This window comes from Taurulus bubalis, assembly GCF_910589615.1.
Source record: "Taurulus bubalis genome assembly, chromosome: 21".
Taxonomy (NCBI): Eukaryota; Metazoa; Chordata; class Actinopteri; order Perciformes; family Cottidae; genus Taurulus; species Taurulus bubalis.
The window spans coordinates 7,248,134-7,273,289 of record NC_136609.1 but is presented as its reverse complement, the minus strand read 5'-3'; the positions used below and the strand labels follow the sequence as shown (position 1 = coordinate 7,273,289).

The 25,156-nt window shown below is 46.0% G+C and overlaps 1 protein-coding gene across 1 annotated transcript in view; it reads right to left on the bottom strand.

The window, feature by feature from the left end:
* Nucleotides 1-11,457, bottom strand: part of zranb3 (zinc finger, RAN-binding domain containing 3) — a gene marked incomplete at both ends in the record, with an annotated part of 62,088 nt that extends 50,631 nt beyond the window's left edge. Inside the window, 4 exons of the mRNA XM_079236865.1 lie at nucleotides 2,341-2,572; nucleotides 5,161-5,339; nucleotides 5,636-5,654; nucleotides 11,312-11,457. Coding sequence (XP_079092991.1) covers nucleotides 2,341-2,572; nucleotides 5,161-5,339; nucleotides 5,636-5,654; nucleotides 11,312-11,457 — 576 coding nt within the window. The remainder of the gene's footprint in view (nucleotides 1-2,340; nucleotides 2,573-5,160; nucleotides 5,340-5,635; nucleotides 5,655-11,311) is intronic.
* Between the last annotated feature and the right edge of the window lie 13,699 nt (nucleotides 11,458-25,156).

The window sequence follows — 25,156 nt, the reverse complement described above, 5'->3', positions numbered from 1 at the left end:
GTTATTTGTGTCAGCGGCCAGCTAACCAGGTCAAACTCCTAGCGCAGTCAGATTAGGCAAAAAAAAAAAAAACATCGAAAAGATATTTGCATCATTAAAATAAAAAAAGACAAGCTGGTCTATCTTCAGCGTAATTTATGGCATATCTCTGTCAATTTTCAGTATTTGCAGTGATTTCTGAAGCAATGACAGGCAATCATCGGCAAGGCGGCCAGAATGAGCAGCCACACAGTGAAAGCGCTATTCTAAAATCAGCACTTGTTCAACAGGAACTTTGCATCCCTCCCGCCCTCACACTGTTGATATAATAGGTGGGTGGAATGAGGGCACATCGTGAACGGTGCAGCATGCCCTGAGCTGTGTGCTAACTCGATGTCAGCGCCACAGTGAGTAATGATGGCAGTGGGGAGACTGGCACAGAGGCAGGGACAGGGCTTATCAGGTTTATGCTGCGGATGATAAAATGTTATATTCGGTTTCAGATTCTAGTGGCAGGGAGAGGGAGAGAGATGATATCTTAAAAAAGAAAAAAAAAACTAACCTCAACACTGCGGGGCAAGGCAACGGCAAAGACAGGATGGCATGTATCTCACACACACACACACACACACACACACACACACACACACACACACACACACACACATATACATACGCGCGCACACACAACTGTCTCCGTGACACACCTTCTCCAGATTTCTTACGAGCACTAACTTCGCTCCATTTCTGAATTAATTAGCTGGCTGGATCTCAGTTAATTATCATGATCGAGTCGAGGCAATAATTAAGTTTTCCTCGCGGCGACGTGGCAATTTGGTGACAGAGGGATCGGAGACACTTCTCGCATAAGACACTTAAAAGTAGTCGACACAAAACTAATGATGTCAGACTAGCAATGTGGTTGGTTATCAGCTCCATCAAGTCTTTTTCCTTTACACGACAGGGACAGAACGGGTACCTTGTAACCAAATAGCATCAGATTTGGCTCCGTTTTAGAATTTAATTCATTTTAAACTAAATTCATTATTTTATTAATATATTTTAAAAATGAATTATCATAAATATTCTTTATGGTCTTACAAAAGACCATACTGCTCACGTTCCGACGCCCACGCGAACCGGAGTGTGACGTAATATTAAATTACTTTAGAAACCACAGAATGCGTGTTAATCCGCAGCTGAAAATAGTCCCCACTGTTGTCTCCGGTTCAAGAACGGAAGTGAAGTTTTCTTCTGCGCCGTTTGTTTTGTATGATTCTCTAAACGGTGCAATCGGGATTCAGCTACACAGCCCTAATGAAGCAGATTTGTTTTGGACTGTTAAAATTCGTAATAAATAAAAAATACCCATGGATGTTTTTTTCCCCTCAAACTTTGACATGATTTATTGATATTTAATATTATGTATATTTTGTTTACATTCTGGAAACGTATTATTTTCAATGTACAACACAGATAATCAGATTATGCAGGCTATGAAGAATTCATTATGTGGCAAAAATTCATCTCTAAGATAATGAGTATTATTTTACAAAAATCAACCGCCGAATTTGTAAACACAGTAAATAAATTCACTACTTCGCTACACCTTGAACTACAGCCAACAAAATGATCGTGCGAGCAACATTGTACATGCCAAAATAAATGCGGCTCCCGGGGCCGGAGAGGGTGACTGGAGGGGAAGGCGAGGGCGGCGTGAAAAAGCCGAAACACAGGGCTGCATCAGTGCCCCATCACTACGGCACACGGTGGACAGAAAGTGCGTCTTATTGATACCGTATTGTCTCTTTCAGGCCGTGAAAGGATTTTCACTGCAGTGATGGAATACGGCTGCAATCCGCTGCTTCGATGCATCATATACAAAAATGATATAATAAATCATTATGGAGATGGGGAGCGGCTCCGGCGCTCTCCAAACACCGTTGTCCTGTGAACAGCCCTTCTTATTGTCTCTAAATTCAATAGTCCCCTCCTCCCCCCATGCGCCTCTTTTTATTACTCGTCTCATTTATTGCAGCGCGGTGTCTGTTCATATCGGCCTTTGCAAATGAAGTTTTTGCAACAAAGGTTATTGAAATAAGACCACGGGATCCTCGAGGATAAGTGATGCCGGAGAGAGTTAATTGGCTTTTTGAGTGTCGGGATTGGAGCGCAACCTGCTGCGGAGCAAGTTGCCATGGCGATCTACCTGCGCTGGTGTCGAGAAGCATCTGTGTGAGGAGCCAGAGATGAGCCCCGAGTTAGCTCTGTGGCCTACTAATGCTTCTTCACGAGTGTGGGTAAAGAATCAGGGCTTTTGAGAAATAAAACTAAAACGTCCATTTAATCAGATTGTATTACCTCTTCAGGCCGACCCAGGGCCGGGGTGCCGGTGAGCAGGATGGCCCTCTTGGCGCCCTGAATGAGGGGCGCCAGAATCTTAGTCCGCGCCGCGTTCCTGGATTTGAGGTAGTGCGACTCGTCCACCACGACCACGGCGAACCGCTGCCTGCTCAGAGCCTCCACCAGGGGGCGTGCGTCTGTGGTGAGCAGGCCGTAACCCAGGACCGTCACCTTACTGCTGCAGATACCCCTGCAGGGACACATATTCACATTTGAGAAGCTGGAATTATTTTTTTACTTAAAAAATAAGAGAATACAAGAGAATGTAAAATGTGTTGTCTTTCACAGCAGGTAACCTTTCTGAATGATTAAATAGCTGCGGGACTAATAAAGGATTATCTTATCTACACCAATGGTTCTCAACCTTTTTTCAGCGATGTGAAATATTTTTTTTAGCCAAATAAATACCCCATGAGCACTTTAGGTTGAAAAAAAAATGTAATACACAGCGCTGTGCCATCAGTGTTTGATTTAATATAGAATATATACGATTCAGTTTATGAACTTACACTTATATTTGATGGAATATTTATTAAATTTTAAAAGGATTTTTTGATGGATGTTCATCTTAAATATATTTAAAAATCTCGCGTACCCCCATTTGAGAACCACTGATCTACACAGTGTCTCGTATAAAATGAAAAACAAGGAGAAGCAGCGCATCGATTGGGGACTATTTTCAGCAGCGGATTGATACACATTTGGTAAGGAGAGCATTTTGAAGGCAGACCGGTGGGTTTGAGATGGAGTCGAAATGAACTGCGGTGCCCACGAGCGTTGTAGCCAAGAAGCATGTCAGCCGGCCCGACGGCGCGGCTCTCCGGCGTGTTGTTAATAGTTTAGACGGACAACAAAAAGGAGCTCTGTGGTGCGGAGGGAGGAAGATACATCGGGCTTTGATGCGCACACAATGCGCGTTAGAGCATCAGCCAGCCCCATCCTTTAAACTGCCACTGTAGTCATCTTTAACATTGAAAAATGTGTGTAAACAGGCGGAGCTAAATACAAACTCAACATCTGTTACAGTGCGTATTGACTAAGCCCTCAAGGTAAAGCAAACCAGACTATTTAAAAAGTGTGTGTGTACTTGATAAATGTGAGGGCATACAAAGGAACACACACACACACACACGGACACTGCCAGGCACAAACTGGCGCTTAAGAAAATCCATTCCTAGGCTGTAATGCAATTTCTATATTTCTCCCAGTTTATGCGCACACAGATAAACAAACAAACACAGCGGTGGCATTCAGCTGCACAGATCTCAATGAGAGTCTCAGAGAATATTCAGAAACACTCCCAGCATCTGTCAGCTTCTAATTCTTTGTCTTCACCACACACACACACACACACACACACACACACACACACACACATTTCCGATGCTGAAATAAACCTGGAGGTGCCATTCATGTTCTACAGAAGAACAAGTGAGTAAAAATACTGAGACGAGGTGCTGCATAATTTTTCTCTTGCCTCGCCGTTCAGTCATTAACACTTCCCGGTTCAAGGACACGTTTTTTTCCCCCCCCAGAAGGCTTTCACAACTTCTTTTTGCGCCTCGTCTGTGATGCGAGGTGGAGAGGTTTTTTTTCCTTTTTCTCACAGATACAGAAAGTTAAGGGGAACTAGGGGAAAGTTGAGATGATAATAAAAGTATTATTCGGCAAGCCCCGAATCAATACGAACAGCTGGGAAAATGAGACGCATTCCTCCACCGCAGCATTTTTTCTTTCTCCCCGCATTAGAAAAAAAATATCCAGCTTTTGTTCAATATTGCAGACGCTGGCGTTGACATGATTTGTCTGTCAGCGCCGTCAAACATCGGGCTCCTGCCGAGTCCTGACACCAGGGGGACACTTTGAGATTAAATCGTCAGCCGCGATTTCTCCGTCCATCACGCTGTGTGTGTGTTTGTGTTTGTGTGTGTGTGTGTGTGTGTGTGTGTGTGACCGAGGGTGTTCATTTACATGCGTCCAGACCACTTTGAGAGTATTACCATCGCTTGCGTGTGTCGGGGGTTCAAATAGGAGGCTGCGACCTCTCACTTACATAATCCTGCGTATGATGAACATAATCCAGTGGGATTATGTGCTCTGCTGAGAGGTATGCCCTCTATGAGCCCTATCTACTCAATATCACGGGAGGGTTTTGACCAGAATAAATCAAAATATATGATTACATTGTTACTTTCAGTAAAAAAGAAAAAGCTAAATATTTCATAGTTTCAGCTTCTCAAATGTGAATATTCTCTGGTTTTCTTAAATCACGTGTGGTGATAAATGGGTAAATAACTCGTACAGGTTAAGATGTTTGTACCTCAATTATTATTATTTTGTTGACGATGTGATCGATGTCACCTAAATGTATGAAACTCAGCACATTTCCCTCGAGGTTTGACTTTCTGGCTCTGAAAGTGCAGCTTTAATAACTAGTTTGACAGTAGCGATGCTTCATCCGTTTGCTAATATTAGCCTTTCATCAAAATAAAAATGTATCAGTCAGTCAGTGTCTTCCACAGCTGATGTGAAGTTTGCCGATTACATATTTATCGTCTATTTGAAGAAAATGCGTGATTTGATGATGATTCCTCAAAACAAGATGCATGTTCTATAATGAAGTCTTTATTACTAAAGTATAGCGTTGTGCTTCTGCCTATCTGACAAAAAACAGAGCCAAAATGTTGGACGTGCACTTCTCAGATGGCCAGAAGCGCGAGTTAACCAAATCAATGCGTGCACGTTTGCCTCATATCTGCTGAATGTGTGGAAACCTACATGGTGTGGCTCTTGTTCTCGACCAGGTTGATGTCTCCGGGCTGCAGCTCGGGGATCCACCGCTCCAGCTCCTCGATCCAGGGATACTTCAGGGACGAGGGCACCACCACCAGGAGGGGCCACTCCTGCCGGAAGGCGTACGCCACCGCGATGGCCTGCACCGTCTTCCCAAGACCCATCTGGACCGACCAAAATCGAACGGGAGTGGGGAGGAGAGGGGACAAGTCAATTGCACGACGCCCAACTCTGCGGAAAATTACATATGACAGCCGAGCTGATTCGAGGCCCGAGAGTAATAAGGTCTCAGAATGATTCTCGTGTCAGAAGCGATTAGGCACGTGGGAGCGCCGCACAGAGCTGACAAATTCATTTGGAAGGCATGCAGCGAAGTCCCAGGTTAATTTTTTTTTTGCCGTTGTTGTTGTTCTTCTTGGGGGGAAAGAGATTTCCTGAGCCAGCGTGGCTGTGTGCTTACCTCGTCAGCGATCATACATCTGCAAGACAGAAGCAAAGAGAGAAAACGCCATCAGGCCAGACCTGGTTTGCGATGAAGAGACAAAGTCTACAGCTTACATGTAAAAACGGCATAAGGGCTTTGCTCAAGGGCACCACGGCACCACTCGTCCAGACACTTCCTGGCTCCTCCGAGGGCCCAAAACAGAAAGCTGGTTGATGCAGAAGCTTGAGTTTAATTGCCAAAGTCAAATAATAGTTTTTGGAGGAAACTGTCAATAACAAAATAATAATAATCTGAATCTTATGTCGGTTTATCTATCTCAAAGACTCAAATCAAGGATTATCTATTTATGTCAGATGTAACAATAGTTGACTACAAACCTTACGCCCCCGACTCATTTTAGAGTTGATCGACGTCAGACGTCCCGGACTGTTCTCGGTACATTCTGTCTCGCCGTGTGAGCAGTTTCACAGTCCAACATCCCAAACGGCTAATGTCAAAATACCCATTATAGAAACGCAGTGAGGGAGTGAGTGTTTATATCGTAGCAGTAGCATTTTAACGTGGTGGGGGCCCTGACGGCACCTTGCAGCCGGCTGCCGCTCCGCGCTTTCTTTCCGTTCAAGTGACGCTGCCCTTCGGTTGCTCAGCGACTCAAACCGCCGGCGGCAGCCACATTACTGACATGACGTCAGGGAGTGAACGACGATGGCGTGTTTGAGGACCATTTGCCTTAAATTCATCTTCCAATTCACGTATTTAAGACCCAACTGAAGCTGAAACCGGGATAAAAGCGACAGCTCACCTGTGTCTCATATGGTTCATCCCCCTTTTTACACTGCGCATAACAAAAGGAACAATGGGAGCGCGACACATTCCTTGGCTGAAGTCCGCCCCCTCCCCCTTTCCCCCCCTGTGGAGGAAGTACAGATAGATCAACCTCAGGTTCTCTTTGCCTGCTGGATTCAGGAGGGCCTTTTGTCATGACCTTGCGTATTCATAAACACTTCCAACACCATGTCGGGAGCAAACGGCGCGACCGTGTGGCTCTGAATACCTCATACACGCTCTCTCATTATTCTCTCCTCCCTCCTCCTTCTCCTCCTCTTCTTCTTCTTCTTCTTCACCTCCTCCTCCCCCCCATTTCTCTCTTTCAGCTGAGGAACATGATTAATGTGCACCTTGCCACTGGTGGTTTTTCTAATTGCCAGCACACCGGCCCAGTCAGCGCAATGCGCACACACACATGCGCACACACACATGCGCACACACACACACGCGCACACACGCGCACACGCACGCACACGCACACACACACACACACACACGCAGAACAGTATGTGTGTGAAGAAATGCACACAAAAGACTTTCAGGGAAAAAAAGAAAGAAAGAAAAGAAGCAAAAATACACGATACACACGCGCATGCATACACATGTAAACGCGCGCACACACACACACACACACACACACACACACACACACACACACACACACACACACACACACACACACCCACACACCCACGCTCGCAAAACTGGGGAGGCGGGCGGCTGGGGCAGGTGCTTGCCATTTCCCAACACATTAATCATCCTCCTTTAAATAACCTGAGTGTCGTCTTGACGGTTTGAGACCGCGAGGATGCTGCGGCGCCGTTGCCTGACGACGGCACAGGCCCCGTCTTCTCTAATGTTATCTCTGAAACCCACGAGCCCCAACGTGTCAGAATGGTGGTACACCACCACCCCCGCCCCCGCCTGCTACGGCGATTTGATGGGTTTGACCTCCGCACGGCGGTGTGCTGCGTGGCCCCGGCTGTCTCACCCCAATCTCCTGGCCCGGTACGCGCCGTGGTCAGTGGGAGAGCCGCCCTGAGGTGGGACGCCGCACACAAAAGGCAGTCTGGAAGCGTTTTTACAGCGTGCCACACTCGGTTCAGAGTGCAGTTTGCCTGTATATTGTAAATGAACTTCAAACAGAAGCAGCCTTTTAGTGTGGGGAAAAAATAAAAATGGTTTGGCCTTTTTTTTCTTTCTTTTTTTCAACTAGCAGGAGATGGAGGATGTTTAAACAGTGTGTGTGACTTTAAAAGGAAAAGTTGAAACCACCGCTATATGGGGCAATGCACAACTAGTGTTTTGCTTATAAGTTCATTTGTTTTTCCGAACTTATCAGCACACCCAAATCTATCAGAGAGCTCCTTTATTTGTTTCACTGGTGCTTAAAATAGACAAAAACACACCTCTCTCTGTCTTCTATTCCACTGGTTCCCAAAGGAATTTTCATTTAGTTTTTTTTTATCAATTTGCGGCCCTTACTGGTCAGGGGCTTGGCTGAGAGCAGTGAGTCAGGATTTAACAGTCAACCAACGGCAGTATCAGACGGGCAATAAAAGGTGTTTTCAGAAAGTGTGAGTTACCGCTAACCGAGAGAGGTCCTGCACCCAAAATATCATGCAGTTTGGTGCAGCGGTAGGCGAGGATAGCCATGGACAGACACACTCAGGCACGCACGAACGCACGCACACACACACACACGGACGATTTTGGCGGAGATTTTCATCTCAGGAGCTTTTGCCGATTCCAGTGACCAGTGGCTTATTGTGGCTAATGCTAGCTGACGTTAGCGATTCCCTTTACATCATGGCCTCAGGTGAGCCTTGCTACTTTCTTTTGCGATGTTGTGTAATCATAATTCACGTCCTGTATTTATTACAGGAGAACGTACGATGTACATAAAGATGGATGAATGTTTTGCCCTAATGATGCTTTTACTCTGAAGATTTTGCTTTTTCCCCGAAACGCATCGTTCATGCTACAGCGCTCGTTAAAGGTGTTTCCCGCCAGCATAATTCTTCTCCCTGATACACAGAGTTACCCAGCAGGCCACAAAGTGTATCCATCATGTGTAGCCTCCATACTTTGTGTCTATAGAAACCTCTTATGCTGTTCCGGAAACTAGGCTATTAAGCGGGGTTACTGATGGTGACAAAGATCACATTTTTCATTCCGTATAATAGAACGCATCTCCTGGCGTCTTCACGACTCAATGCATACCTCAATACCCTCTTACATTTAAACCTATAGCCAATGCTTAATGAGGAGGTAATGGAATGTATAGCTAGTAAATACAGTAACTGAGACACTTCCTTATTTTATAGATGATACTGAACCATCCGATTATTGGTCAGGTCCATGTGATTTGTCCCGAAGCTATGCTGCTTCAATTTTGATTGCTCTTTTTTTTCCCGGGTTAGGGTTACTTTAGATTTTTTCAGGCTCTAACTGTAATAAACGGTTAAAGGCCGTAAAAAGCGACCAAATGCCAAACTGTACTGCTGGAACTGCGTCTGCACTGAATCGTTTTTATGGTAGAAGTCTGCGTACAGTACTCTATATTACAACAAATTCTTATGGGCATAAAACAAATCAACTTGTTTGTGCGCAGAGAACAGGCTCCATCACCACGGGATAAAGGACTTCTCTTAGGTGTTCGGCCATCGCAAGGGAGGGAGGGAGATATTGATCTCTTCCTGCAGCAGCAGAACGGGCCTTCCTTCAATAAAAGTCACTCACGATGATATTCTGGACAAATCAGGATAAAAATAATAATCAACGTGGCTCCCTTCTAGCTACAGCCGACACCTTTCGTGGAAGTGACCAAGAGGGTTTAATGGATGCACTTTTACTGCAAGATTGGCGTTTCCTTCGATATATCTGCATTCCACAGATGTACTCTGGGTAAATGTTTTTTGGATAGCTGAATATGTGCGGATGTCAGCGCCCCGATGGTACACTTTCTGCCCAACTTTCCAAACAACACAATCCACCACATCTCAAGGGTTTTTATTGTCGCTCTGAGCCGCAGCTCTCCGCGCATTATCCCTCATCTGACTCCATAAAATTCACCCGCTCTCCCACGCAGACCGGCGCGGCGCGCTCCATAAGTATTTGAATTGCGACGGCGTCTGATGTTTTTGGGTGTTCGGCGCACTTGGTGTGAAAAGACACAACGACTATGAGATTATTTATTTTTTTAAGAGAAAAAATCCGCCCACGGATCCTCCCACGCTGTTAGATATCCAACATCAATCTATGACGTTCGTTGCATTTCAGGAGTTATTCATTATAATGAAGCCGTTTATTTGACTTTTTTCAGCCTGCTTCCAACTCGTTCCACCTCAGGAAGTGGTATCCTACATTTCCCAGAATTGGAACACTACCTTCCTAAAAAACCAGCAAGTCTGCAGCCGCATTGCATTCTGGTCCACTCAGGCTAGTTTCTGCCTCCTCTACAATGAGTCTGTTTAATGTTGGTGAAAAAGAAAAAGAAAAAAGCCACTGGCGCTTTAATTTGAGGTTCTTTTCAAGGATATTGAGTGTTCAAATAAAGAACAGCAGGGCGCCTCGGATACATAGAAAGATCAGGATTACTGTCAATAAAATGGACATTTTTAGCTTGTAATCTTCTTTACCGTCTGTCTGTTTGTTAGTGTCGTACTGCAGGCTTAAAACACCGCATTCCAACTTCCTCGTCACTGTATCACCTCACACTGAACTAAAATGGAAGAAGTTTCTGCCTGTGTGTGTGTGTATATATATATATATATATATATATATATATATATATATATATATATATGCCCTTTGATCTTCTCAACAACTGTTCATCCAATCAACTGCATTAGTTGTATGTTATGTACACACTCTGCCGTGTTAACTGTTACAATGTCGAACGGCATGCTGGGTACAGCTGCCTTTGTTGTAGCAAATGAGACATGGTTGTAATGGAGAGCAAAAACAAAGTTCATGGTAATTATGGGCTCTGGCAAAGATCGACTGTTGGCAAAACCCCTCCCCCAAACAGTGGGTGTCCAATCATAGTTTAGTAACTATAGCTATAGATAGAATATAAGCAAACTCATTCTACTTCCCGGCTCCCTCTCTACCTACAATATCTGGTGCTAATGCCACGTCTCCAGAGGAAAGCTCTGCCCACACTGCTCCTCCTTGTCACAATGATGCCAATTGACCGAGTTGGCTGTCCACACGGCGCAGCAGGAGTCAATTGACTTCTGACCCACCAGTGTAACAAAGCAGCGCCTCCCAGTGTTCTCCGGATCAATAACGGGCGCTCCGCATCACGGCGGCGGCGCTCAGATTGGCTCCCCCTGCGCTGACCTTCCAGAGAGCCGGAGCGTACATCGACTGGTCGGAGGCGGGGAAGGGCAAGTCCTGGTCCGTTCCTGAAGCCGATGCTCAACACAGCCAGACACTTACAGACTTAAGGGCAACTCTCTTACGTTCTCGACTTTTTACTTGGGTAATCACATTGTATCATAGCTGGCCTGGAAATTTGAGTTTTCTTATTGCACTATAGAGGTGGGGTGGGACTGCCTGTTGTAAAGCTCCATTAGGCAAATTATCTATCTAAACATGCCACCCTATTAGACTAAATCACACACTGGTGCAGCATAAAAGAGGAAAACGCATTGTACTACAGATTATGCGGTTTTGCGGGATTTTCATCATCAGGAAGTGAAATATCGACACCTTTCTAAACGCCATGCCTCTTCCTTGTCATGGTACTACTGATTTGAAAGCTGAACTTTTTTGTTATAAAATGACCATTCACACATGAGAAACTACACTACTTGACTTCCACACAATGAGGCCTTGACGTGACCGACTGCTCACCGTCCGTTCCTGGAGAGAGCGAACTCCACTCCCTCCCGTTGGAAAGGCATGAGGCGCTGCAGGAGCTTGCGAGGAAGGCCTGACAGTTGCTGCGACCATCTTGTGTCACAGCAAGAGCTCTGTGGGCCGCCGTCGTCAGTCTCCATTCGCAGGGCCTCGTCCGTTTCTTGGCCCTGATTAGAGGCAGGAGGGACACAAACATTGGTAGACTGAGTCGTACATATGCAGTGTACATTTTAGACATTAAAGAACATGTTTGAATGCATGAACCAGCAGTGACAGGAACACCATTTTTAGAAGCCGGGTGACGCAGTGCAGTGGACAAAGACAGCCCAAGATGGTAAAAATGGAAATGGCAAAAGGCATGTCTTTAGTGTATTAAGTACCTCATGTATATACATCAAAATAAGCATCTTTGGGATCATTTATAATAATAAATATATAATTAGATTTTATTGCAACAACCACAAATTCTATTTTATTGTTCATTTTCAACCAAAAACTACGTTAATGCCTCAATGTTCTGTTGTGGAAGGCATTATGTTGTAGTTAGCTAAACTAAGTTAACTTATAATTTTATGCTAGCTAAAGTTATGTATCGAACTTTATCATCAATATATGAGAGGACCTGAAGAACAAGCTGTCGGACTGTGTGTGTGTGTGTGTGTGGGGGGGGGGGGGGGGGGGGGGGGGGACTGCTTAATACACAAATAAGTATGCAAAGAACTAATGTGGAGTTATGACCATCTAACGAAGTCAAGAAGTAGCGCATGGCACTGGAGCTAGCGCCTCAAACCGGAAGTAAACAAACGTGCATATAGAAATAAAAGCACCACTCGTACTTAAACCCACAGATTAATTATTGTATACACCGGATACGTATTCGTGTCGTATTTAACTCTGGTACCGAGCTACAGTGTGAGTTGAAACCCCGTCGATGTTTATAGAGGAGGAAACTAGCAAGCTAACATAAATGCGTTATGCTACGTTTCTCAAAATGTGCTCCTCTGAGCAGACCCGATCTGCCACGTGCAGGGTTGCTATGGCATCCGTGACTACGGAGCAGTACTCGGTCACATCCCATAACCTACATGTTTATGTACTGTGCTAAGCAAAGCTAAGCAGGAAGGAAAACAACGTGCATGAGTGGTTTGCCTACCCGGTGAGACAGCGGAACGAAGCGCAGCGATCTTACTGTTAGTTGTTTATAAAACAGCTGAACTGAATACAATACAATACAAATAAAAAAAAGTTTCGCGGGAAATGTAAGGTTCACTTGTTTTATATCACCGAGCACCCGCAGGACGTATTTATGCGACTTCCTGGCACGACACAAACTAATGTAATCATAAATAAACGCGGAAGCAATACAGACATCAATGTTAACTGATATGTGGGAGAAATTAAATTGTCAGACAAGCGTGCGTGCGTGCTGCCATAACACACACACACACACAAATCCAGCAACGACAAGACGTGACAGATTTCCAACACCCTACGTATCGAACGTGAGGATCTGACGCACGCGCTCTCCGCTGCCTGCTGGACTCCGCCGTCTCTCCTTCACTCCTTCACTAACACTAGCTCCTTCACCCTTGGTTGAGGCTACGGCTGTGCACCGATTGTAAAGCAAAGCGGTAAGAGGCAACATTAGATACCTGCAGTGTCTTGTCCAACAGTTACCGGGTTGCGGTGTTTATAAAAAAAAAAAGAAGAAGAAGAAGAAGAAGAAGAAAAAAAGATGATTGTTGTAATCATGTAACACGAAGCTAGTTAGCAATAAACACGTCTCTTGCTAGTGCGTGACAGCGCAGGTCGCCGGTGTTTGGCCGTTTTCAAGCGTTAGCTTGCCGCAGGGGCAGCAGGTAGTCCTCGTTAGCTTAGCCTCCCGACACGACACCACACGAACAAACCGTCGTTGGCTCCTAATGGTGCCTTGCTCTTCAGCAAAAGCACACACCTCGCGAGGAAACGCCGCCTCAAATTGTAAGCGACCCTACTTAAATTCGGCGTTCGTCCGGAAAAAAGCAAACGGCAGCAGTTGAATAATACGACGTAATTCAATAACTTTTAGGCCCGGCGCGACTGTTACTCTGCTGCTAATATGCGGCAACGAAGGTTAGCTTCTTTCGGTGAATTGTGCTTAAATTGAACTGTTGCGCTTCTTGTGTGAAACGTCGTGTCTGCCGAATTTTAGTTTCGCGTATCAATTATCAGATTGAACTGTGCCATGTTGTCCGGGGTTTATGCTTTCGCAGATACCGAAGGGACACAATAAAATTGCCACATTTTGCAATGGAGTCTTGTGCCACGGGCTCGCAGTGGAAGAGTGAGGGGGAAAAAACAACTAGCATTTAAGTTGCATCGCTCTCAACGATTACTCAAATGCATTTCCCCTTCGTTTGATTCTCCACACCTTCCTGCTGATCTAAAGCCAATCATAATCTCTTTTTCTGGCAGATGCGTGATTGACAATGAGGCATTTTCTTGCTCGATGGACGACCATATAGAGACCCAAGTCGCACGCAAATTAATCAAGCCCACGTATTAATAAACGACATATGAAGCTGCGCAGATACCTCTAAAGTGCTATGTAGTTTACCAAATAAGGGCAAAGGGGGTTTAATGTTGTGTTTCTGCAGTGACATAAAATGTATCAATCGGCTTGTTGCATATAACATAATTGTAAATAAGGATTTTTAAAAGATTAATGTTCTAGTGCAGCTTTGCACATAATCATCCATAAGCATTTTCAGAGATTCTGATGTTTTTTGTGTGCTAGTTTTGATATTAATCCAATATAATAATGCCTTTTTTTTTATAGTAGCATAGTTCTTAGCATTGGCATGTACAGTAGTCTAGCCCAACTCTAAAGGTGGACAGTGAAACCTGATTGGAAGTAGATTTATGGCAGTAAAAAGGCCATAAATCAAAAATCTAATAACTCCTTTTGGTACATGTGTAATAAGTAACCCATACCCACTGGGATTCAGATGCACTGACCCTATCATTGCCTCACAGGCTTGCATAGAGATGGCAATCGAGAGCGTACAAGTTGCCACTGCTGAGGCCGAGCATCATGATGGTATCGTTTTCATTACGGCACCAGCGGAGCCTGGTGGGTGGAGAGTGGATGCTGGCTCGGTCCCTCCGGCTGCCGCTGCTCTGCAGAGTGGAGATGATGTGTTAATCTTTACAGGGCTGGCGGACCGTGCCGCTCTGAGCCAATGCACATGCACTTGTGCGTACTGTCGACCGTCAATTTGTGGGATTAGGTTATGCCCATGTTTGAGGGATGTGGTGATGCAGATAAATATATATATATTTTTTTTACCTGCTGGGTGAGCTCTCGTGCATCAGAACGTGGCTGTCACAGAAAAGGGCACTACATCATTGCTCTAATTCTCTTGTGACCCCTCCCGAAGCCTAAATTACATGCTAATAATTGTTTGCCGCAACTGTCCACCCCTCCCCGCCTCTGCAAGCCCACCACTCTGTTGACCATTCATTGCGCAGGTTAGGGCCCATTTGGAGCTGATGACATTATCAGATATTGAAGGGGTTGAGGATGCTGTGTAATAGCTTTCACCCAAGATGTGGGCCCCAATGGCTAAATAATTCATCGCCTCCCAGGGAGGGAGGAAATCTCTCCCGCTACCATAATATTTGGTCTGGGCCATTAAATAATTCATCCGCCTATTCGTAAATTGTTTGTCCAATCGGTGACCTTTTTCACGAGATCAAGGAATCGCAATAAATAAATTCTTCAGAGACCCGGCGTAACGAACAGCACAATTATGAGGCAGGGAATCGGGAGTCGCGAAACGGTGCCGGTTGCTAAGTGACAGCAGGAACTTTTTTTTTCCTTCTTCCCGCCCACCATGTTTGCCGTTAACGTCTTGAGTGACTGAAAAGACAAAAAAAAAACAATCACGATATTGTGGTCTAGACTCACAGGGCCCGCGTGCGACCCCCTGCCTCTTCGACAGCCTGTCAGTCACTTAGCGATGGCGGCGTCTTGATTATTTCCAGAGCTCAATTGTGCATCTTTGCTGCGTGTATGGAAGAGATCGAATTCTGAACTTTAATGACCTAAAAACAAGTGGATTCTAATAGAGGCTTGATCCAATACTGTTTTTAGCTATTAAATCACTTAAAGGCAGATTTAGAGGAGATGGAGGAGGTGTGGTTTGGCGCAGCTGCTCCTCTTCCTCATTGCAGTTGGTGTATTGTTCTCTAGCCACTCCACCAAAAATGATCGTGTGAGATTTGCCGAAAGCCGAGTGTCTTTATTGCAGTATTTTACTCGTCTTGTCTGGGTAATGGGTGGGTGTTTCAGGTGGTCTCTCTCTCTCTCTCTCTCTCTCTCTCTCTTTCTCTCTCTCTCTCTCTCTCTCTCTCTCTGCGTCTGTGGGATTAGCTGTAGCCCCGTGCGTGCGTGTGTGTGTGTGTGTGTGAAGAGCAGGGTGCCAGCTTTAATGGGAAGGTGGCCCAGTGAACAGCTCGGCCTCTCAGCGGCCAGCGCCTCCCCATCGACTCTCCACCTGGTCTTTGAGCACCTAGCTGGCCGTCCATCCTCTTCCTCCCCGTTTTGTCTTTTCTCTCCTTCTCCCTCGCTTTCTTTTTCACCTCCTATGTGCTCTTTTTTTATATATTTTTTTCGGTCCCTCTCTCCTACCGCTCTCCCTCCCCGCTTCCATCCATGCCATGTCCCTGGCTGCCCTTTCCTCCTCCTACCTCCCCGCCCCCGCCTCCATCCTAAAGCAGAGTGGCTAATGAAGAGCCCCATTTAGCCGGTGACTTCTTTGGTTCAGTCGGTGCTCCGTAGCACCGGCCGGCCTCGGGCCGCCGTGACTGGCTGTTGAGGCTCTGACATCACGCGGGGGCCAGCTGTTGATTTGGCGCTGTCTCCAAGGCTGGCTGGCTTGATGGGTTGTGGCAGGTAGACTTGTGCTCGCGCAGCACTCTCCCTCCCTCTCCCTCCCTCTTTCTCTTTGTGACACCCACTCACCCTCTCCCTTTTACACTCCCCTCTCCCCGTCTTCCGCTCTCACTCAGTCGAGCGGGCGAACAGGAGGCAGCAGGCAGCTGCCGAGGAGCGAGCTGGGAGGCGACTCCAGTCTCCTCTCCAGCAAATAGTGCCTCCTGTACAATGGAAACTAAACGGTTGAGTAGCAGAAGGGATGGAGGGCAGAGCTGCCGGGGCAGGTAGGTCCTGCAGCTTCCAACCTCGCATGCTTTTCTTTAGTTTTTTTTGTTTTGATTTCATCTTCATAATTCTCGCTTATTGTTTTTGTTCTGCATTTTTAACATTGTCTTTGTGAAATGTATTCTTCTGCCTGAGGTGAGCGCATGTCGCATTTGTGTTAATCCATGAGAAAAACCTGTTTCGCATCGGCTTTTCTCTGCTTCTCATATGGCACATGGCAGAAAGTGTTCGTTTGTTTTAAAAAAAAAAGTGCAGCGCGAGATCCTGCGTGCCGGCGGCGGCGAGCGGCCGCGAGCGGAGCCAAAGCTTCCCAAATCTCCTCGCCCCGGCTTGCCATTGCTGCCTCTGCTTTTCATTAGGAGGATAATTAGCCGAGATCAGCCAATAAGAGGCTTCGCTTACGCATTGTTCTCCAGCCAAGCTCGTCCCCTCTCTCGCTCCCCTGTTTGTTCTGCAGGTGTTTACTGCAAATGGACTTTTAATGAGTCTGGCCGACTTTTTTTTTTTGTTATTCTCCTCTCATAGGGCTACATAGATTAAAACTGCTAGACTTGCATGTTTAGTTTTTCTGTGTTTATTGTTCCTCCTCTAATTGCCTAGATTGATATTCCCTGGAAGCTCTCCTATGGGAAAGGTAATGGATTACCTACACGCTCTGCTGTGGATTTAATTTATTAATGCCGGCTGACGGCGCCTCTGCCTCTCCGCCACCTCATGCGACCCGGAGGCAGAGTGAGAGGCGCAATTAGAGGCTCATTTGTGCCTGTTTATGTTTTTCCAGTTAATTCAGTCTGAGCTATTAGAGGCAGTTCCTTTTTTAAAAGCGACGCTCGCCTCGGTCGCCCCAGAAACCGAGGCAAGCGGCGTGTGAAAGCGATATAATTTCATAAGCTTTACACTAATCGTTTTTCTGGTCCAATTACACAGCTCCCCTGTCAACGCTCGCCTCGCTTCGCAATTAGCAGGAATGGCTAGAAAATGGGAGATTAGTCACTCAGTTTAGCAAAACGCCGAAATCAATTTCATCGCAGGCGCCACGAGTGCAAACCCGCAATAGTAAGCTAATTAACTGTGTATTCGATGTCTGATTTTTATCAGTTTGTGTCCCGCGCACCGCTGGTTTGACTCCCAAATTCGCCTCGTCGTTGGTATCTTTTTTTTCTTTGCTTTTTTGGGAGGCGGCAATTAATTGCGTAGCGGGAAAAAATAACGCTTGGCAGGACTCGCTGCGTTTTCCTTGAAATGTACAATATGAGAACTCGTCTATTTGTTTCCTCCCAGTCGGGAGCAAGTGAGGTGACGGCGAGCTGCAGCCCCCTTCAGACACGGCATCACCTTTTTGTATTCGAGTCGCTGCTTTTGTTTCCCCGACGCGCCGCTGAATGGGAACTCCGTTTAGTATTCTACATCGCTGCAGACAATATCCCAGCTGTTTGGCACTCTGCCGTTACATTTTTTTTTTATGTGCTCATCAGCAGCAATAAAGCGTGATTCCAATTTTTCAAGGCGCGATCTGCAGCTGGGGAGGGTTCGGGGAGAGAAATCAACAGCGGATCTTTCTTCCTGATCCTTCACAGGCTCTCGACAGGTGACGGCTTTCCCCCTCCCTCGTGGTTGACTCATCAACCAGAGCCAGGGATGGAGTAGCAGATAGAGGGAGGGATTGAGGGTCCTTCACCTCCCAGTTGAGCAGGTTTTTAGCTCCAGACAAGAGCACCGATCCACGCAGGGCGGAACGGAGCGGAGGCGTGGGAGGGAAAGGTCAGCCCTTTAGCAAGAGAGAGAGAGAGAGAGGCAGGTGTGTGTGTGTGTGGGTGTGTGTGTGTGTGGGTGTGTGTGTGTGTGTGTGTGTGTGTGTGTGTGTGTGTGTGTGTTTGCGTTCGTGTGAAGGGGGAAAGCAAAATAAGTGTGCTGGATTGTGCTCGCCTGTCCGTGTGCGCGTGCCATCACTAGTGGGCTTCACAGTGATTGAAAAATTCCTCATTAGCTCGCCATCGAGCGCAATCGTCCGTTAAGAGCCCCGGTGTATGATTAACTCGGCTCAGTTGTCAGCCGTCCTCATGACCCCGCTGTGTTGGTTTTTCTTTTCTTTTTGAGAATTCATTTCTATCAAGAATATGCACGCAGCGGAGAATGTGCGTTGTCAATCACATCGTGTTGGTTTTTATTGTCTTTGGATTTGTGCCAAATCCTGCATTGCTCCACCATCTAATTGAGCATATCATTCGTGCATCGACATTCGTGCATTTGTGCTGGGATTACGTGCAGGTGTGATGCATCAGGGTGTGTGTGTGTGTGTGTGTGTGTGTGTGTGTGTGTGTGTGTGTGTGTGTGTGTGTGTGTGTGTGTGTGTGTGTGTGTGTGTGTGTGTGTGTGTGTGTGTGTGTGTGTGTGTGTGTGTGTGTGTGTGAGAGAGAGGATGCACGGCGATAAAAGGTAGCATGAAGGGGCGGTGCGACTCTGAAAGACGCCCCAGGGAGTCTCTTTTAAGGTTGCTCCGCTCTGCGGCGACTGCAATACCAATGAACCACTCCCTGTTCAGCCACAGCACAGTGCTGGAGGACGCACCGATTCACATGCCGAGCGCGTGTGTGCGCACGCGCGTCCTACGGTGTGTGTTGAAGCTGCCACTCGAGCACCAATCGAACATAGACGCTTCCCTGCGTCTGTCAAAACTTTTAGTTTTTTTGCAGTGCATTCGCAAGATAAGACACACACACACACACACACACACACACACACACACACACACACACACACACAGTGTTCAGCCGACGGCCGGACTCACGCTGTCAGAACAACTTTTTTCCCGCTCTGCATGCGATTACAGCTTCAGCACCTGCATCACTGAGCTGGCTCCACATAGCCGGCACCACTTTCACAAATCCAGAGCCACAGTGGCAAGACGGCACTGCCGTGTCACGCCAGAATGACCACGAAAAAAGGTGGTCATTCGCATTTTAGCAGAAAGAGGAGGCAAAAAGAGGAGCAGAAGGGTAACAATAAGAAGGGAGAAAAGATGGCGGCTGTCTAGAGATCCGACAAACGCGCCATGCTAAATTACTGCCCACGAACTGCGTGTACTCGGTTGTATACTCTCCAGATGTAAGTAATTATATAAATGACACCAACATTGATGGATGAGTCTTGCCTCTGGCCTCACACTCGTCCATCTGCTAACGCCAGCGAGAGACACGACTGCCCGAAGGCGATGTGTCGTGTGTCCCCCACACAAAATTTGCTGAAATGTGAAATGCAGTCGTAGAACTCTTATTAACGTTAAGCGGTCCCGTTTAGGTCACTCGTAGCGTTCGGGCTGTGAACAGCAACGGCACCAATTGGCGCCACGTCGCTCCCACCCAGCGCCGCAGGCTGTGAAGGGAGATTATAAAGCGAGCAGGCATTCCACTTGACCTTTTTGTTGGGCTGGCAGAAGGTGGGAAGAGGGGGAGGGTCTCACCAAGACGCGGAGCGGTGCCACAGTGACTCTGGCACCCCGCGGTGCCAAAGCCCGGCTGCTGCTCCCAACACGGAGACGGAGATGAGGGATTGGCCCCTCCCCCGAGAAGCGATGGAAGCCCGAACAAGGATCAGTTGTTGCTTTAGAGATCGCACAGCGTCTGGTAGTGATGTAGAGCCTCGAGCCCTCAATACATCTTTATTTTGTTTTGCCAGACATTGGTTCCAGTGTAAACTAGGGATGTACCGATACTGACTCGCATAGCCGGATTGCATATCGGTAAAATGGGGACGATCTATGCAATGAAACACGAGTATCGGGTCGTTGCTCGGTATCGGGACCTAAACCGTCAGATCGTTGCATCTCTACAGCACACCATTTTTGGTTGAATGAGTAATCCATTAACGGACTAAACATAATAATGAAAATGATACTTGGCTTCGGCCCTAATCTGATGTTTATCGTCCTTATTTGGCAACTACGACCAACAAAGTCCAGCAATAATGTTGCATTTCCACACAAGGCAGCAATTCAACAGAACCGTTGAGGGAACAACATCACAAAAAAAAACATTTAGTAAGGGAAGCTGCATTATTTTGCAGCCTCGTTGTTGTTGTTGTTGGCGTTTTCAGATGTTCGCCCTGCCCGACCAGTGTCACCCCGCAGTTCAGCTGAATTTGCTGAAAAATAAGAGATTGTACGCCGGGCGACTTGCAATTTATGTGCCACCAAATGGCAGAGGATTTTTTTTGAGCTGAGAAATGCTATCTCCCGCCCGCCCGCCCGCCGCCACTCCCTGAATTCCTAATGCTTTGGTTTTTAAAAATGTTTTTTCACGAGGCTGGCAGGGGGTGCCTCCTCCCGTTGCCTCAGCCGCACTCCCATCTCCTGCGCTCATCAATTATTCATGGCGCGCAAGCACGCACAGTCCCAGAAATACACACTCGACTTTTATTTTTGCTCCGACGCGCTGATATCTCGAGAGTTGCTGACGTCCGGAGCGCACTGTCAGTCCGCTCGACCCCGTCAAGTCGACCCAGACCTCCGACCCGGCTAACCCCGTGCCTCTCTCTCTCCCGCAGGTCAGCAGGGGTCATGAGGGCGTCGGAGGCCCCGGTTGCCGTTCAGAGCAGCTGAAGCAGACATGGGCAGAGAAGTCTCAAATGGCACCGGCAGGCTCAGCCTCATCGACCTCACCAGCCGCATCCTCCTTCGCCGCAACCACCTCTGGCTACGCAACAAGTACGTCTCCACTTTACTTCTGTTGGTGCAGAATAGTCAGTCAGGGAATGGGATACGTCCTCAATGTTCCAAATGTCCGGGTATAGTGCAAATTCCAACCCGAGGAAATCTGCAAAAGAAAACACGAATGAATGAGCTACTGTTAATGTGAATATTAGAAGTAACAGCTGGTGGCACTAATTCTCCTGCCAGGCGCCATTAAACGTCATTAAAAAGAGATGATATCATTAAAACACCAACAACCCAGCCTTCTGATATGCTGAAAGAAAGATATGTCGAACATTCTTCTATTTTCTGAAAGTAGTTCAGTCTAAGTAAAAGAAAACACACAAATTTGCCTTTCCAGTGCTTTAGGATGCACAAGAGTTGCGATTCAAGAATAATATCCTATGAAGATATTAATAAAAAAAATCATGTGTGTTTTAATGTCAAATCGGTCTTGTGTTAGAAATGTACCGCTCAACGCTCATTTTCTTTAAACCTGCACGGTTAAAACATGTTTATTTCGCGCCTCACCAGTTGTTATTTCCATTGAAACTTAAAATCATGTTATTTCTTGTTATTCTCATGTTCTCACCTGATTGATCCGATTCCCCAAAAGCACATTGATCCTTTTCCCCAAAAGCACATTGATCCTTTTCCCCAAAAGCACATTGATCCATTTCCCCACCAGTAGTGCAATGTTATCAATACAGCCGAGCCAATCAAAAATAACCAATACTGGAATAAACATGCATTTAAACTCATTTTTTAGCCAGTTTCCGCCTGAAGACGAGAAAAGCAACACCAAGTACTCTTTTGAGAAACAGTGACGTGTTTCTCAAATAGCTGTGCTATAAATTGGGGGGAGGGGGATTTTTCCTAACGTTAATAGCAGCCAAGCGTTACATTTCAAACTCAACAAACTCCAATATTCGTTATCGGGTTGTGTATCTTCAAACTAATAGTTTGTGTTGGTGCAGTTAACCCGGAGAGCGGAAATTCATTCAGATCAAGCCAACCGAGTCAGAAGGTTCCCTCCTGCTCCATTATCGCAGCACAGAAGCAAATAGCTATCATTATATGGAGTGAATAATCCATAATATGATATTACAATATTAAGGGAGCCTTAAATATATATAGATCTGAGAAAAATATGGTTATGTCCGTTTTCAGTCTCATAAGAGACCAATTTGCTGCTCCCTTTTTTAAATTCCCAGCCGCGTTCCCTTAATGCAACGCTAAGGATCAAATGATGATCTATATTACTCATGCAGCCAAAACATCAGGGATTCCAAACAGGCACGCGGTGCAATTACCTCCTCCGTGAGAGGCGAGGCGGCGAAGTCGGAATGCATCAAAGTCTGAAGCCAAATTCAGTGCACCGCTCCGGTCCCGTGATAAAAATGTGCGCTGGAAGAATGAATGATTCGCCGAGGGACAAAACGGCGATCCGTCACAAGGCCCGGCTCTCGGAGAGGACGGAAATATATATATATCTGTCCCAATATTGCAAATCTTCACTCGAGAGACTTCACTCATCAAAATGTCAGCGCCAGACACTAAATATTCAAAGGCGGCGCGCGGCACTCTGGAGTATTAAGCTGTTTTGCCTCTCCGAATGTAAAAATAATGTAAAGCAGCAGCAGCCGGCGTTGCTTTTGTCAAACCCTCTGACAGGTCATTGAGATTCAACATCTGACTCTCCAGTGCCCAGCTGCGTTTTTCGGCTCACCTCTTAGCCTCGCGCGGCATCGGGTTAGCGCCGCATTTCAGTCCGGCGGAGGAGCAGCGGGCCCGGCTCGAAGTCAATTACTCCCACGTAGAGGGAATTTGGAAGTGCTTGCCGTCTCGGCACCTTTGGGACGGAGGTAAACAATCGCGACCTCGGCCCGCTTTGCCCCTCCTCCCGCTGATTGGTGAACACACCGATCAAGTGCTGAGTTGGTGCTGTCTTGTGCGTTTTTCCAGTTTTTGATGTGAGTTCGATGAGCCCGTCTCTAATTAACCTATTAATCATCGCGCTCATGTAGCAGATGTCGGCCCCTCCCTCCGCGTGTCTGCGCCAGTGTTTGCGCTGCGTGGGGCCCGCCTGCATAATGAGGGCCCATCGGGCCATCGGCACGATGTACTCGCACCACGACTCCAACACGCCGAGGTCACGCCGTTACACAATTGTTTCCTGCAGCGGGCCATAGATGCTAATGTTAATGAGTTCTTTTATTTTGAAAAATTCAAATTTCATTTTTATTCTTTTTTTTTTTTTTTTTTAACATAGCCTAATTAACCTCTCCATGTTTTATACACGTTTGAACCAAAGTCATTAAATCCACCAAAATCTGTGTAATGTGCACGCTTGAGCTTCTACAAAATATACGCAGAGTGTTTTAAACAAATCAGATTACACCTTCATGTCGTCCGGTCTTTATTTACTTTCTACCGGTTATTCAGAATTACGGAATTCAGTTTTTGGACAACTGTACCCAAAAAATGCCATATAGTTAAAATTCCACATTTTTGCTCATGATGAATACATTTTTTTAATATAAAGGCGTCGACAAATCATGTTGTGTGGAACAGAGGCTACGCAGCTCGGACCAGATTCACTCCTTTACGTTTTTACCTTTCACAATAAAAGTCAGAGGCATATAATATTTTCAGGTCATTTTTGTGTAGTTTATTCGCCACGCTTTAAGTCTGCTCTGAATTTAGTTCAAGCCACATCATATCTATGTATTATGGGTTCAACAAAATTCAAAAGGGTCGGGGGCAGTTGGGTGCGACCCTTGACCCTCCACCCTTCCCAGCATCCATGTCAAAGGTTTATTATTTTGAGTGGAGGCCCGACGCTGCAACCCGAAGCTGTTGGATCTCACCGGACACGAACTGCCCCCGCTGTGTCTTGTCCAATCGCGTCCATTGTCTGCGGCTGAGCAGCTGCAGAGCTGTGAGTCGGCCCCGACAGAAAGGGGTGACTGATGATCACAGGCTGTGTCGATGACACGAGCCGCCCCGCTCCTCCTCCCCGCCCTGCCGCCGACTTCATAGAGCTTCCTCGCTGTAGAGCCATCGGTGAAGGCACCTGTGTTCCCGTCGCTGCAACGACTCTAAATGGCCGCGGTGAAAACATTAGTCACTCCGTGGGAAATTAACATCTGCACGCGTGCTGCAAATCATGTAGTTATTGCTGCCGCAGTATTGCGGCTGGCTCTTTCAAAATAAAACCTGCGAGGAAAAACAATCTCCGCGGATGAAGAGCAGGTGCTTTGCTGTGGGCCTGATTTAATGATGCCGTTTGAACAAGTAAGTTTGATTTATTACTATATGGAAGAATAGCTTATTTCATTTCAAGTTTGTCTATTTTTATGGACCTTAATGCCATTGTAATACACCTCATACATATATATATATATATATATATGTGTATATATATATATATATATATGTGTATATGTTGGTTTATATATGTTGTTTTTTTTTTAATGTAGACCTGTGTTTTTGCATTCATTGATTATGGCGTTGCTTCCTACCGTACATTATCCACTAATAGTTTGAAGTTTCTGACAAACTGTTTCTCTTGCACAGTGTAGAAAAGAAGGATGAGGACTGACTGGAGGCCTCCACAACCGTTGGACACACCCAGGATTCTCAACGTTATACTTTTAGATTAGATATTCCTTTATTAGTCTCGCAGTGGGAACATTTGCAGGATGTATACGTTTATTTCTCAATTTACAAAACAATTTAGTTATGTTGTCCTTTTTCTGTCATAATAAATTTACTCCAACTAGCGAAAAGGTGTATTATTGTGTTGGTATATATATATATATATATATATATATATATATATATATATATATATATATATATATATTAATTACACATGTTTTGATGACATGAGTATTTAAGGAATGTTCTACAGCAGGATGCCAACATTTTGTCGGCTACAAACTAA